This window comes from Thamnophis sirtalis, unplaced genomic scaffold, assembly GCF_051295495.1.
Source record: "Thamnophis sirtalis isolate CommonGarterSnake01/CBP01778 unplaced genomic scaffold, rThaSir2_p1.2 scaffold_4, whole genome shotgun sequence".
Classification (NCBI taxonomy): Eukaryota; Metazoa; Chordata; class Lepidosauria; order Squamata; family Natricidae; genus Thamnophis; species Thamnophis sirtalis.
In genome coordinates, this window is record NW_028261384.1 from 697,522 (window position 1) to 714,054 (window position 16,533).

General features: G+C 43.4%; 1 protein-coding gene across 1 annotated transcript; it reads left to right on the forward strand.

Annotated features, from left to right (window-relative positions):
* Positions 1-3,464: 3,464 nt before the first annotated feature.
* Positions 3,465-4,244, forward strand: LOC148045690 (GTPase IMAP family member 9-like). The gene is made up of 2 exons (XM_087712210.1): positions 3,465-3,495; positions 3,631-4,244. The coding sequence occupies exons 1-2, from the start codon at positions 3,465-3,467 to the stop codon at positions 4,242-4,244; spliced, it is 645 nt and encodes a 214-aa protein (XP_087568336.1).
* Positions 4,245-16,533: the final 12,289 nt, after the last annotated feature.

Sequence of the window (16,533 nt, forward strand, 5' to 3'; positions counted from 1 at the left end):
ATAGAACCAAAATCACAGGAAGGGTTAGTACTGCTTTCTAAATCTTTAGTAAGGGCACTGGGACCCTGCATCCAGTTGTGGTCACCGCATTACAGAAAAAGATGTTGAGACGTTGGAAAAAGCGCAGAGAAGAGCAACTAAGATGATCAAAGGCCCAGAGACTAAAATATATGAAGAACGGTTGCAGGAACTGGGTATGTCTAGTTTAATGAAAGGAAGAATGATAGCAGTCTTCCGATATCTCAAGGGCTGCCCCAAAGAAGAGGGGGTCAGCCTACTCTCCAAAGCACCAGAACGCAGGACAAGAAACAATGGATGGAGACTAATCAAGGAGAGAAGCAACCTGGAACTCAGGAGAAGCTTCTGAAGTGGCAGAATAATCAACCAGTGGAACAATTAATAATAGTTTCATTAATTAGTTATTAATTTTAATACTGAAGTAATGTCATTAATTATTAACTGCTAATAATTAAAATTCATCCCAAAGGTACTTTTTCAAGAGGCAACTGGACTTTCTGGGTTTTTTTTGAAAATGTTTCACTTCTAACCTAAGAAGCTTCTTCAACTCTCTTAATATCAATAAATAAATTATTATTAGGTCACAAGGCGAGGGCTGGATTAGAACACAGAACAGAAGGGGGTGTGGAATGCAGAGCTGTGCCCCTTGGGAGATTTGCCACCTTGGAAAAGAAGCTCAGTTGGAAAAACTATTCGAAAGAGGAAGACAACAAGGAGGAGGCATTTTAATTTTCTTGGTTCTTTGAATCTGCTGTTAACATCTCTTCTGTGCAACAAGGAGCATCCTCATTCTTATGCACCAGCTCATCAATCATGGTCATCAGTTGGCCACCTGAGCCTCACGTTCGTCTCCTTCGGCCTTTTTGTTGAAAGCAAGGATTCCCATAGTGGGACACTTGATCCCTAAGGAATCTCCCTCAGAGAGGAATCTCTCGAGAGCCTTCCCTTTCAGCTCCTCTTTGTGAGTGAACAAGACGGTCGTATAATTATTGCCTTTAAGGCAGGGGTGAAATCAACCTACCTCCGCTACCCGTTTGCAAAGGGCAGCTCGCGCATGCATATGTTTTGCTTGCATGCGCCACTTCTGTGCATGTGCAGGACCTACCACACATGTGCAGAGGGTCAAAAACAAGGCATGATGACGTCTGGGTGGTTGGGCGGAGCTTCCCGCCCCAAGCGCTATCGATTCACCCGAACCGGTGAGAACCGGCTGAATTTCACCACCACTGCTTTAAAGTTGAAAACCTCTTTGATCAGCTTAGCCACTGCCTGGTCCTTCTGGGTGGAAGAGCCAAGACGAACGGACGACAGAATAAGGTGGGGACCTGGGCAGCAAAGGTTGACAGAGTCCGTAATTTGGGTTGTCGAATAGAAGTAGCAAAACGCTGAGGAACAAAAGCTAGAGATATCAACAATGCCGGGTGTACTGAGAACTATAATCTGCCTGCCCTTCAGTCACGTCGCCTCCTTTTGGCACATTTTGGTGGCCGAGCCTCATTTAAAGACTTTGCTTCCCAGAATTGTGTTTCCCATTGCACTTTTCCCATGTCCACTTTTTCCCATCAGGACGATCCTAAAATGAGAAGAGACCCACAGGTAGGGGACTGACAAGCAAAGCAGAAGAGCTCCTGGTGGTAGAATTCAGGACTCTCAGAATGGGAAGTGTCTCTTGAGGCCATCTAGTCCAGCCCCTGCTCAGATCAAGTACCCAGGCTAGAGTCTCGCAGGCTGTCCGACCTTCTCAAGGTCAATGGTCCTCCTGCTCTCCAGCATCTTTTAAGCTTAGGAATCACTCCAAAGAGTTGGGACTACTTTCAAAATCCAAGAAACACGGTTGGTTGCCCACCTGGCCAGGCGAATTGGCTCTCTTTGGGAGAGGGGGGATCTCCCTGGCCTCAAAAGCCTGCAGATCTGCTGCCCAAGTCAGCTGTCAATGACTGTATTGTGATAGAGCTCGAAAAGACCTTTCAGGCAATGTTCCCTCTAATTTTTTTTCAGTGTGAGCAGAAAAGTATAGTGTTTGAGCGGCATATTTTCATGCCTGAGCACCTGAATTATTTTCACAGATGTCACCTAAGACAACAACAAAATGAGTATTATTTTAAACTCAAAGTTATGTTTATTCAAGGTACCCACTTAATTAAAAGTGTTATATAATATCAGTATCACTTAACAATGCTCCTGCTTAGCAACCAAAATGTTGGCTCAGAAACTCTGGCATTGAAGCACGCAAGTCTTAAAGCTGTCAAGTTACAAGACCTTTTCACACCCTTTAGGAAAAAAAAACCCAGGGGTCTTCAAACCTGACAGGTTTAAGCCTTGTGGACTTCAACTCCCAGAATTCCTCCTCCAGTCATGTTGCAGCAACGTCATCCACGTGGATCTGCTCTATCTTCGGTTTTTTTCACAGGGGGCAGGGCTGCCGCTGAAGATGCCAACGAGCCCCCGCCGCCACTAGAATAGCTGCTGCCGCCTCCTCCTCCTCCTCCAACAGCACTGCCGGATTTGCCGCCAACGCTGCAGCCGAGGTGAAGCCTCCAAAGCTCCCACAGGTGCCCCTGCCCATGGCAGTGGCGGCGGTGCCTCCCTCTCCACTCGAAGCACCTCAGCTGGGCTCTGGGTTACCCCTGCCGCCGCCTCCACCTCCACGGTTTTTCAGAAGCCATGAGGCCTTTTTCCCTGCTCCCCCCCTCCGCCGCCTTCCTACTAGCTCCCGCGGCCAAATGGCTCCTCAAAAGCACGGCGGAGGAGGAAGGGGGAGGGATAACACGGGGGCCAGCTCAGGTGCTCTGCGTGGAGCCTTTGTGCTCCACAAATGTTCTTGCTCACTAGCTCAAAAGGGCCCTCGCTGTTTCTCCAGGCAGCCCTCGCCCCTCCGTCCAGCCGAAGGTCGCTCCTGGCCAGGCAGGCTCCCCGCAGCTGCTCAGAGGCTCGCTCTCCTCCTCCTAGCACCGTGAAATCCTTGGGTGGCTCCCAGCTCCTCTGCAATGCAGCCAGTCCTTGACTTAGCCTCCACGGGGCAGATGGGAGGTCAAGGAGCGATTGGCTGGAGGGAACCTAGAGGAAGTCCAATTGGGGCAACCCCGGGGGCGACCCTCGGAGATGATTTGGAGTTGCAGCAGGAGCAGCTGAAGCCCCAGAGAACAAGGCCCCTTCCGTGGAACCAGCTTTGGGAAGCTGACAGCCACTCTGGACATCAACATCCACCCACCCTCGTTCTGAAAACCCTCAAAGTGCAGCATCTCAAGGAAAGGGGGCATTGGGGGAAGGATCAAATGGGTCAGCCTCAAGGCCAGTGAGGAGACAGGGTGCTTTTATAACCCTCCAATTCATGCTTGTGACTTCTGGGGAAAGAGAATTCCTTGCAACCTCCGAACAAGGCAGCCTCTCCTTTGGCTGATTCTGGTTTGCTTTTCACACAGAATTCCCGAGTTGTGTGCTGTGCGATGTGTCTGGAAATGGCTGGAGGCATCCGAGGTAAAGTCTTGGGCCCTGGGGGGTGGGGTGGCAGGGTGGGGTGGAAGCAATTGTCCTGGGTGGAGGGACAGGCTAGGATGGCTTTACGCTGCTGACCGTGTCCCCTTCTTCTCTCCTCTCCCCTTTGGCTTGCAGGGCCTGAACGGAGGATCGTCCTGGTGGGCAAGAGCAGAAACGGGATAAGTGCGACAGGAAACACAATTCTGGGGAGCGAAGTCTTTGAGTGTGGGGAGTCATCTGAGTCTGTAACACAAGTATGCCAAAAGGAGGAGACGCACCTGAAAGGCAGGAAGGTTGTGGTTGTGGATACGCCTGGCTTTTCCCATTCCAATCTTGCAGCAGAGGATATCAATAAGGAAGTGAGAAAGTGCGTGAAGATTTGTTCCCCGGGTCCTCACGTCATTCTGCAGGTGATGCGTCCTGTTCCTTTAACCCCGGAGCAGAAGGACAAGCTGGATCAGCAGATCAATGAGATTTTTGGCCCTAATGCCAAGACTTACATGATCCTCTTGTTCACCCGTAAAGATTTCCCAGAAGGAAAATCTCTTGAAAACATCATAAGTTCTGATGAAAACCTGCGGAATTATGTTGCTGAATGTGGGAACCGGTTCCTAACTTTCGACAACAAGGCCAAAGGGGCAGAAAGAAAGGCTCAGGTGGACCAACTGATGTCCAAGATTGATGATCTGGTGTCAGAGAACAGAGATGCTCCTCATTACACAGAAGACATGATATACATGCTCAAATGAAACATATGGGAAAAGTAACAAAACTTAACAGACAGGAAGCGGCGGGTGAAGCTAGGCAAAATCACATCAGATCCCTGTACAATTAGCACAGGACCCCCCACCTCCTCTCCCAGGGCTGTCTGCTCTCTCCACTACTCTCCCACTTCTCTCTATATACCCACGACTGCATCTCGTGTTAATGGACTGCCGTTTGCACATGATACAACAGCGATTGGTCTCCTTCGAGACGATGAATCTGCATACCGACGGGAGGTTGAACAACTTGTGGTACGACCATAACAATCTTGAACTAAACATACTCAACATTGTAGAAATGAGGGTAAATTTAAACGAGGGCTGGATTAGAACACAGAACAGAAGGGGGTGTGGATGCAGAGCTGTGCCCCTTGGCAGATTTGCCACCTTGGAAAAGAAGCTCAGTTGGAAAAACGAGCCCCCGCTGCCACTAAATAGCTGCTGCTGCCTCCTCCTCCTCCTCCTCCTCCTCCAACAGCACCAACATATTTGCTGCCCAGCGCTGCAGCCGAGGTGAAGCCTCCAAAGCTCCCGCAGGCGCCCCCGCCCATGGCAGCAGCAGCGGTGCCTCCCCCTCCGCTCGGAGCGCCTCAGCTGGGCTCTAGGTTACCCCTGCCGCCGCCTCCACCGCGGTTTTTCAGAAGCCATGAGGCCTTTTTCCCTGCTCCCCCCCTCCGCCGCCTTCCTACTAGCTCCCACGGCCAAATGGCTCCTCAAAAGTACGGCGGAGGAGGAAGGGGGAGGGATAACACAGGGGCCAGCTCAGGTGCTCTGCGTGGAGCCTCCACACACAACCGGTGTCCTCCACAAACGTTCCTGCTCACTAGCTCAAAAGGGCCCTCGCTGTTTCTTTTTCATTTTTTTTTCATTTCATTTTCCCTTTATTTGTATGCCGCCCTTTTCCCTGGTGGGACTCAGGGCGGCTCACAGTTCAAAAAGGGGGGGGGGGGAAGGACAAACAATTTCCAACATAAAGAAAATACATCATATTAAAAAAAACACAACAGTCACACAATTCGAGTGGGGTTCGAATCTTAACCCCAGGCCAGCCGGGACAGCCAGATCTTTAGGGCGGCGCGGAAGGACTGGAGGGTGATGAGGGACCGAATCTCCACGGGGAGTTCGTTCCAGAGGGTCGGAGTAGCCACCGAGAAGGCTCTCCTCCGGGTAGTTGCCAGTCTACACTGGCTGGATGATGGAATTCGGAGGAGGCCTAATCTATGTGATCGTATCGGTCTAGTGGAGGTAATTGGCAGTAGGCGGTCTCTCAAGTTTCTCCAGGCAGCCCTCGCCCCTCCGTCCAGCCGAAGGTCGCTCCTGGCCAGGCAGGCTCCCCGCAGCTGCTCAGAGGCTCGCTCTCCTCCTCCTAGCACCGTGAAATCCTTGGGTGGCTCCCAGCTCCTCTGCAATACAGCCAGTCCTTGACTTAGCCTCCACGCAGAGCACCTGAGCTGGCCCCCGTGTTATGTAAAATGTATAACTTTTCTTTCTTGATTTAAAATGTACAACATGATTTAAATGGAATATATGTAAGGACTGTGGAAGAAACACACGGAATATATTTGTAACCAATCGATATGCTTTCAACAAGATGTAACGAAATATTATTATTTTTTCTTTCTGTTTAATTAAAACAATAAAAAAATTTCTCAAAAAAAGAAGAAGCTGATTGAGGGTTTCAAGAATTTATAAGACATGCAAAAAGCAACACGGTGCGAAGAGAAGTCCACACAAAGTTGATTAAGGAAATAATCAGAAGATTAGTCCCACATAAGGCAAAAGAAATAAGACTATACTACTACTGGAAAGACACAGGTTGAGATATGAAAACTATTAACAAAATACTAGCTAAATAGTTAAAATAAGAACATTATGTTAAAATGAAGTGATAATGGATATAGCTAGATAGATAATTGATAATGATATAATGTATACATATGTATTGGTTTGACAAGAGAAAATTTGGTATAAATTTTTAAATGGTGACCATGAAAGGAAGTTTAGAAATTTTGTTATGTATGTATTTGATGTAAAATATATAATTTGATATGGATATAGGTGATGACTCTGGAAGGGATGCACGAACATTCTTTGTAACCAATTGGCACACTTTTTATAATTTGTAATGGAATATGTTTTTATGGTGTTTGTTGTGTCTTGTTTGTGTCTATCAAAATATATAGTCCTTTTCTCTATCTTTTCCTCAGGCTAATTTCTCTATCACTCCCTCAGCTTAATTTCCTTATCTTTCCTCTCAGGCTAATTTCTCCAACTTTCTCTCAGGGCTCTCTCTCTATCTTAGTTTAATTTCTCTACCTTTCCCTCAGGCTAATTTCTCTATATTTCCCTCAGGTTAATTTCTCTACATTTCCCTCAGGTTAATTTCTCTATCTTTTCCTCAGGCTACTTTCTCTATCATTCCCTCAGCTTAATTTCCTTGGTTCCACCACAAAACCGCGGTAGACTAAAGCGCGTGTGACTAAAGCGCGGTGACAAAACCGCACCGTCAAAACCGCGCGACAACAGTGCGCCGACAACAGCGCGCCGACAGAAGCGCGCTGTAACATAACCCTAAAAATAACCCTAAACCTAACCCTAAACCTAATGCTAAACCTACCCTAAACCTACCCTAAACCTAACCCTAAACCTAACCCTAAACCTAACCCTAAACCTAACCCTAACCCTAAACCTTGCCTTAAGTTAAATCGCGCTTCTGTCGGCACGCTGTTGTCGGCGCGCTTTTGACATCGCGGTTTTAGCCCCGCGGTGTTGTCGGCGCGCTTTAGTCTACCGCGGTTATGTCGTGCCACGAATTTCCTTATCTTTCCTCTCAGGCTAATTTCTCTAACTTTCTCTCAGGCCTCTCTCTCTATCTTAGGTTAATTTCTCTACCTTTCCCTCAGGCTAATTTCTCTATATTTCCTCAGGTTAATTTCTCTACCTTTCTCTTAGGTTAATTTCTCTATCATTCCCTCAACTTAATTTCTCTGCCTTTCCCTCAGGCTAATTTCTCTATATTTTCCTCAGGTTAATTTCTCTACCTTTCCCTTAGGTTAATTTCTCTACCTTTCCCTTAGGTTAATTTCTCTACCTTTCCCTTAGGTTAATTTCTCTATCTTTTCCTCAGGCTACTTTCTCTATCATTCCCTCAGCTTAATTTCCTTATCTTTCCTCTCAGGCTAATTTCTCTAACTTTCTCTCAGGCCTGTCTCTCTATCTTAGTTTAATTTCTCTATCTTTTCCTACGACCTCCCCCCCTCTACCTTTCCCTCAGGCTAATTTCTCTACTTTTCCCACTTTTACAAGAGGGGAGTGGGTAGGAGGGCTCAGCTGAGAAAAGTTTCAATTTTCTTTGGTAGGGGTTCCAGAAAATAGACACCACACCCCCGAAATCAGATGTTAGCAAAGCCTTGCCTTTTGAAGGGATATTGGGGTGTCAGAAGGAAGTTCTGGGATTACCTAGAAACATGACTCAGTTGCTCGGATGCCTGGGAGGTTGGAGAATAGCTCCTAAGGACACAAAGAGGGGAGGTGTCCACATTGGGGAGGAAATGGGGGAGGACATGGAAGAGGCATGGCCAAAGAAGATGTGGTCCATCATCTCCAACTGGGTGGCGCATCATTTTCCCCAAATTTGTTCAGGAGACAGAGAGCCCTGAACTCCCTGATGCAAATTTGGCAGCTGGACAGGTGTCCTTCTTCCTCTTCTTAATCAGGAGATCCGAAGAGAGTTGGTTAACTCTGAAATGGAGTTGAAGGACATTAAGGAATGGGATGGACTCAGCAGGATACTAATTTCCACCCAGAAGGACCCCCTTCCTGGACCCAGAGTGAAACCTTGGGGAAGAACTGACCCATCCTTGGAGTAAAAGCTACTGAATTCTATGCTCCTCTCCTCGGGATGATAGCACAGCCCTCCTCTGCTTTTTGAGTGCATTGTGGCAGAGATCTGGTTATGCTGAGCCTAACCAGGCCCCCTGACCCCCCCCCCAAAAGAAACAACTTCCTTTGTAAAAAAGGAGATTTAATAAGGAGATCTCCGATTGAAACAGAGATGCCCTTCCTTTGTAGTCCAAGTGCTGCCCCTTGAAGATAGTATAGAACAGCTGCCCCCAATCTTTTGGGCACCAGGGAACGGTTCTGTGGAGGATTCTGTTGCTCTCATCTATATCAATAAAGTTGATCTCTTACTATTTCTTGTGTTGGCAGCTTCGTGGCCTGGTCTACCTCAGAGGACTAACAGATGGGGAAGTTCCAAAGAGAAAATTAGGCTGTGGAGCCAGTTGATAATAGGGGGGGGGGGCATAATCTTCATGTGCCCTTGAAGAAAGTTGTGTTGGGTCATCTGAGGAGAACAACCGGTTTCTGGGAGAAGGAATTGGCTGAGTCGAACTCAGCCACGAATCTCTTGTGCATAATATTTTTATTTCCGTTTCATTCTATACAATCACATGTTTACTGTGCATAACCAGGGCATATAACATTGAGTAATAACCACAACCCTCACTTATATAGAAAGTGTCCCCTACAATACAAACCGAATATACCACCTTGACCCACCATACACGCTCTTTCAACCCCCTCCAACTTTCATTCTCCCTTCTCACATACCCCTCTACGCCTACTTCCCCTCCCCCTCTATCTAACCCTAACCCTATCACTCCCTCTCTTAATCCATTCCCTCCCTTCCTTCTCCTCCTCCTCTCTCTCACTCTCTCCACCCTCCTTCTTCTTTCACTCAGCTCCTCCCTTCGGTATACTTCTATTACCTTCCAATATATTCAGTTTGTTCTGTTTTAACACTAACATTAAAAAGCCACAGTATACAAGTGCAATCATGTACCTTAAAGTTTAACACATATTATGTTTCCCCCCTCCCCCCCTCCCCCTAGATCCCCACCTCCCTTCCCTCCCCCCGACTTCCCAGAGACCATACATGGTATAACTTTTTAACAATCACAGTCTAGAATATCTCTACATTGATCTCAGCTTCTTACTGTTACCCAAATTTTAAACAGTTTGAGTTCTTACTGATGCTAAGCATAAGCTATCTGGAGTTTCTTAATCCCATGTTTACTTTGTATATAATCAATCCATTTTTTCCAGTCTCGTTTATATCTCTCGTTTGAATGTTCTTTGAGATATGCTGAAATTTTTGCCATTTCGGCTAAGTTTATAACTTTTAAAGTCCATTCTTGAATTGTAGGCAAATCTTTCTTCTTCCAATATTGCGCCACCAAGAGTCTTGCTGCCGTTATTAAGTACAGAACCAAATTAATCTCTGCTGCCGTAAAGTCAATACATATACCTAGTAAAAACAGCTGAGGGGTGAATTTTATCCTTCTTTTGAAGATATTTTGCAGAATCCACCATATTTTTATCCAAAATGCCTTAACATTACGACATGTCCACCATATATGAAAATATGTAGCATCAAGAGAACCACATCTCCAACATTTGGGTTGAACATTCGGATACATAGAAGCAAGCTTTTTGGGATCTAAGTGCCATCTATAAAACATCTTATAAAAATTTTCTCTCAGATTTTGTGCTTGTGTAAATTTCACATTTCTTACCCAAATTCTTTCCCATGTGTCCAGCATTATTGGTTCCTCAATATTCTGAGCCCATTTTATCATACAATCCTTAATCAGTTCCGTTTCAGAATCCATCTGTATTAATACATTGTATATCCTCTTTATATGCATTGAGCTTTGATCTCTTATTTGTTTAAACAAATTATCCTCAACTTTTACAAAGCCAATTTTTTTATCTGTTTTCCACCTGGCCTGTAGTTGACCATACTGAAACCACGTTTGAACTACCTTCTCTTCTTTAAGTACTTCTAAAGATTTTAATTGCAACACCCCTCTTTCTAAAATAAGAAGTTGTCTATAGGTGGTTCTATCGTGTTTTTGTTCTGTATTCATATTTTCAATTGCATGTCTAGGAATTGCCCACATGGGCAATTTATCATTTAGTTTGTGTTGGTATTTTTTCCAGACCCGCAATAAAGCATTTTTTAAAATATGATTTTTAAAATTCTTATCCAGTTTTTTGTTAAATAACAAGTAAGCATGCCAACCATATACCAAGTCGTGTCCCTCGATATTCAATATTCTATCATTGGTTAAATGAGTCCAATCACTAATTGCAGATAATGCCACTGCATCATAGTATAATTTTAAGTTAGGTAATTTCAATCCTCCTCTTTCACGTGTATCTTGCATTATTTTCATCTTTACCCTCGGCTTCTTTCCTGCCCATACAAATTTGTTGAAACCCTTCTGCCATTCTAAAAGATTCACATCTCTTTTAAGTATTGGCAACATTTGAAAAAGAAATAAAAATTTTGGTAAAATGTTCATTTTCACTGCCGCTATCCTACCCAGCAAAGACAAATGCAGTTTCTCCCACCTTTTCAACTCCAACTGTATACTATGCCAAAGTGGTTCATAATTATGCTTATATAATTTCCCATTTGAGGTTAAGATATTAACTCCAAGATATTTGACTTTTTTAACTACCTCACATCTTAACATCGCTCCCAGTTCTTCCTTCTGCTTGATATTCATATTTATAGCTAATATTTTTGTTTTTCCTAAATTTATTTTAAATCCCGAAACCTTACCATATTGATTGATCGTATTCATTAAGACCCTACTGGATTCCTGCGGTTGTTCCAATATTATAACCAGGTCATCCGCAAATGCGCGGACTCTGTATTCTTGCTGTCTAATCTTAATCCCTTTTAGACCGCTCAAGCCCCGTATCTTATTCAACAATACTTCCAAGGTTATAATAAACAATAATGGAGACAGAGGGCAGCCCTGTCTTGTACCTTTTTCAATTTGAAAGGAGTCTGTTAGACTTCCATTGACTATAATCTGGGCTGTTTGCTGCTGATATATTGCACCAATTGACCGTAAAAAGCCATCTCCTATCTGCATTTTTTGCAATATTTTCAGCAGGAATTGCCAATTAACTCGATCAAAGGCTTTCTCAGCATCCAAAAATATAAATGTAGCCGGGATTTGATTGTTCTTCCCCAGGTATTCTAAAGCATTAATGATTAATCTAACATTGCTCTTCATCTGTCTACCCTGTATAAAACCAGTTTGATCGCTATGTATCAATTGTTGAATAACCACCATTAGCCTATTTGCTAATATTTTAGTGAAAATTTTATAATCTACATTGAGTAGTGAAATGGGTCTATAATTTTTGGGCTGAGTAAGATCTTGGTCTTCTTTGGGTATCAACGATATAAACGCTGCCTTCCACGAAGGGGGCACTTTCCCTCCCGCTTGAATTTTATTGAATAATTCTCTGAGAGGTTCTACCATTTCTAACTGTAGGTTTTTATAGTAAACAGCTGTTAAACCATCTGTACCTGGTGCTTTCCCTAACTTTAATTGTTTAATTGCCTGCAGGATTTCCTCAGAGGTTATTAGTTGATTCTGCTTGTGACTATGTTCTTCTCTAACTAGGGGGATTTTCTCTTTATCTAAGTATTTATCTATGTCTACGTCCCTAATTTTATCCCCTTTGTACAATTCTGTAAAAAATTCTCGAAATGCCTTTTGGATCTCTTCCTGTTGAAAAACTTCCTTCCCTCTATAACACAATTTGGATACATTTCGAGCTTTCCTTTTTTTTCTAATCTGGTAAGCCAACCACCTACCGGGTTTATTTGCGTTGCAAAAAGTATTATGTTTGGCATATAATAAACTGGTGGCTACCTGGTCAGAGATCAGCATATCAAACTGGGATTTTAATATAGAGATTGCTTCCTTAATCTTTATGTCACTTGGGTTCAATGTTAATTCCAACTCTTTCCCTTTAATTTCCTCTTCCAATTCTTTTCATTTTTGCCCTTGTTTATGTCTATGTATTCTGTTTATGTTCATTAGTACTCCTCTCATATACGCTTTGCTTGCATCCCATACATATTCCATAGATGTACCCTTATTCATATTAAGAACAAAATATTCAGATAACAATTTTTTACAATCCTTAATATACTTTTCATATCTAAATAAATTTTCATTCAACCTCCAAGACATTCTTGTCTGGACTACCCTTCCCAATTCCATCCAAACTGGATTATGATCCGAAAGAACGCTCGCCATAATCTTTGTCTTCTTCACCCTAGAAAGTAAATCATTAGTAGTTAGTATAAAATCAATCCTTGAAAGAGATTGATGTCTATCGGAAAAGAAGGTAAAGTCATATTCTTCTGCATGCCTTTCACACCAAACATCTCGCAATTCGAAGTCGTCCATCATGTCAAAAAAGGATTTGGGTAACTTAGCTCGAAGTTTGGTGTTCGGGCGAGATCGCACAGGCTGGGCCTCCTCCGAATTCCATCCGCCAGTCAATGTCGACTGGCGACTACACGGAGGAGAGCCTTTTCTGTTGCAGCTCCGACCCTGTGGAACGAGCTCCCCGTTGAGATTCGTACCCTCACCACCATCCAGACCTTCCGCACAGCCCTCAAGAACTGGCTCTCCCAGCAGGCCTGGGGATAGGTTTCCAATTTACCCGCCCGAGTGTTGACTGTTGAATGCATGTTGTGGTTTACCATTTTATTTTGTTCACTATTGTTTGTCTCTTGGTACTGCACCCCCTCCCCTTGTGATTGTAAGCCGCCCTGAGTCCCCTCAGGGAGAAGGGCGGCCTATAAATCTCAATAAAATGAGTCAAAAAAAATGAGTCTTCTTATCTCTTTTGGTATCAATCACGCCATTCCAGTCACCTAATAGTATACAAGACTTGAAGTCCCACTGTACTAATTTAGCATGGAGATTTCTATAAAATCCATCTTGTTGTTGATTAGGTGCATAAATTCCCAAAAGTAATGTCCTTTTCCCTTCTAAGATTAAATCTAATGCAATATATCTTCCAAAAGGATCTGCTTCGATTAGCTCGGCTTTAATGTCTTTTCTTAAGTATACTACTATGCCGTTTTTCTTTTCTGTGGCTGAGGTCGCAAAATGTTGACCAAGTTTGGGGTTAAACAAAAATTTTTGATCAGTTGATTTGATATGGGTTTCTTGCAAACAAATTATATCATTCTTAAACTGTTTGAGATAATGAAATATTTTCTTTCTTTTCTGTGGAGAGTTCAGTCCATTAACATTCCATGTCAAAATCTTAGTTGTCATTTTTGGTTGCCTGAAGCTTTTTTAGAGCCTCCCGCAAGGCCTGTCTCGCCTTTGGTCTGGCTCCTCCCACAGCTTCTGAGCTTGTTGCTGTATCTCCTTGATCAATGGCCGACGATTGTTGAGGTTGTTGCATTGTAGCTTGTTTATCCGTTTGTCTGGTGGTCATACGGTTAGGTCTTCTTTCCTTGACCCCTTGCCTTTCCGGGAGGGGGAGATGGTGCATTTTATCTGATGGTTGTATGGTTTGCTGTTTATCTTGTTCGTCTCGTGGTTTTTCTCCATATCCGGAAGGTTCAGGGTGTCCCATCTTCAGAATCTTATGATAGAAATCCCGAGCTTTCCATACAGAGCTGAGACGATATCTTTGCTTGTCCATTGTAACTATGATACCGAATGGGGCATCCCATCTGTACTGTATCTGACGCTTTCTGAGCTCTTCCACCAGAAAAGCATAATCTCTTCTGGCTCTTAGCATTTGAGGTGGTATTTCTTTCAAAACAATCAGATCCTGTCCGCCAATTTGAAGCTTGGTATTATAGGACTCTTGTAATATCATATTTCTAGATTCTCTTGTAACAAAGTATATTACCACATCTCGGGGGAGTTGCCTTTGTTTTGCCGCCCAAGAATTAACGCGGAAATTTTTGTCAATCTGCCAATCATAATTGGATCCCGGTCTTCCCACCAGGCAGTGAAAAGCCTCAGAAAACATTTGCTTTAAGTTCTCCTGTTTCTCTTCACGCAGCCCCCTGACTCTTAATGCAAGCTCCATCTGCTTAAACTGTATCATAATAATTTGTTTTTCAGCATTTTCAATTTTTTGTTCCACCACTTCAGTTTTAGATGTTAAATTAGTCTTAGCTTCATTGAGAATCTCTAAGTTGTCTTCCATTCCAGAAATATATTCCGTCATTACATTTACAATTCCCATCATATCCTCATTCATTTTGGTGACCTTACTATCAAATTTATCATATAAAACTTCCATCTCATTCCTTATTTCATCTTTGAACTCTCTAAGCATTTCTAAATTCTGTTCTCTGGATTCTCTAAACATTTCTAAGTTCTGTTCTCTGGATTCTCTGAACATTTCCCAAAAAAATTCTTTCGTTAGTACATCTCCACTAGGGGACATAGAAGGTGGGGGCTGCAACTTTGTGCCAGGTATGGGAGACGTGGATCTCGGAGGTAATTTCGCAGAGGTTGATTTGGATGCCATTATATCTTTGCTTTAAGTAAAAAACAAAGGAAAACCTTTGTCTCTATATCAACAATGTCTCTATATCAACAAAGAGTCTTTGAAAGCTTCAAGGGAGCGTTATTCCTTTGATTCTGTGCCAGGAAGTTGGAGATATATCATTATAACAAATACGGAAGCTATAAAATCGCCATTTTGAAAACAATTAAACAAAAGAGTTTTTTATAACATTGAAGCTGGTATTTTTGATAGAGAAAACAAAAAAAAGTTTTCAGGTTAGGTCTCCGCTCGTGTTAATTTTCTATAGTCTAATTTCAAAAGATTGTTCTGAGGGGGGGGGTCACTTGCCTTGTACTGTAAAAAACAGCTGAGAAGATCTGACCGGAGTTGAATGACTCAGCCTTGGCAGAATCTCTTCCTCCGTTCACACCAAAAAAACAAACTGCAAACTTCAAAGAAGATTCTCACCGACTGAGTCGACTGCTCTCTGCTTTTTTCTAGCCTGAAAAAAGAGATATCTAAGGTATTAAATAGATAATGAACCAGAACTCTGGAGGCAGCTCAAGTAAGCTGGCGGCGGCGGCAACCCCTCCTTGGAAGCCCTCAGCCACGAACCTCTGATGGGGGTTCTTCAGAGGTCACATGGCAGAGGGCTGGATTAGAACAGAAGGCCTGTGGCCTTTGGCAGAGTTGCCACCGTGGGAGCAGAGGCTCAATGAGAGAGAGATTTTGGTCTCCGTTGGAAAGGGAAACAATGATAAGTTGTGTCTTTTAGAATAGAATAGATCCGAATAGAATAGAATTCTTTATTGGCTAAATGTGATATGACACACAAGGAATTTGTCTCCGGTGCATAAGCTCTCAGGGTACATAAAAAGTTATAAGTGATAAATCATGATCACAGTCATAATAAAACTACATCATAAATCGTAAGAGTCAACACTCAGTGATAGTCATAGGATACTAAATAAACTATCCACATAAATCATACTAGGAAACTAAATAAAACAATATAAATCGTAAAGATACAAGCAACAAAGTTCTACTCATAAGTAGAAAAGGATAGGAAAGATGAGAAGAATAATAGTCATACAGTCTTAGTAGTTCAACAATGCTGTGGAAATTAGTTGTTTAGCAGAGTGATGGCATGGGGGGAGAACTGCTCCTGGGCCTAGTGGTTCTGATGTGCAGTGCCCTACAGCATTGTTTTGAGGGCAGCAGTTGAAACAATTTATGCCGTGGATGTGAGGAGTCTGTAGATATTTTCACAGCCCTCTTTTTGACTCGGGCAGTGTACAGGTCCTCCATGGAAGGCAGGTTGATAGCCATCGTTTTTTCTGCAGTTCTAATTATCCGTTGAAGTCCGTGTCTGTCCTGTTGGGTTGCAGAGCCAAACCAGACAATGATAGAGATGCAGATGGCAGACTCAATCATTCCTTTGTAGAACTGAATCAGCAGCTCCTTGGGCAGCCGGAGCTTTCTGAGTTGGCAAAGGAAGAACATTTTTGTTGTGCTTTCTTGATGACAGTTTTAATGATAGGTGTCCATTTTAACCTGCCAGTATGCAGATTGATCATCTCGAAGGAGACCAATTGCTGTTGTATCATGTGCAAACGTCAGTCCATTAACACGAGATGCAGTTGTGGGTATTTAGAGAGAAGAGAAGTGGGAGAGAAGTGGAGAGAGCAGACAGCCCTGGGAGAGGAGGTGGGGGGTCCTGTGCTAATTGTGCAGGGATCTGATGTGATTTTGCTTAGCTTCACCCGCCGCTTCCTGTCTGTTAAGTTTTGTTACTTTTCCCATATGTTTCATTTGTTGACATTCATCATGTCTTCTGTGTAATGAGGAGCATCTCTGTTCTCTGACACCAGATCATCAATCTTGGACATCAGTTGGTCCACCTGAGCCT

Excerpts from the sequence above, each read along its gene's own strand:
- LOC148045690 (XM_087712210.1), top strand. The coding sequence starts at position 3,465 with ATGTGTCTGGAAATGGCTGGAGGCATCCGAG. Across the intron at positions 3,496-3,630 it reads AATGGCTGGAGGCATCCGAG|GGCCTGAACGGAGGATCGTC; the intron begins GTAAAGTCTTGG and ends TTTGGCTTGCAG.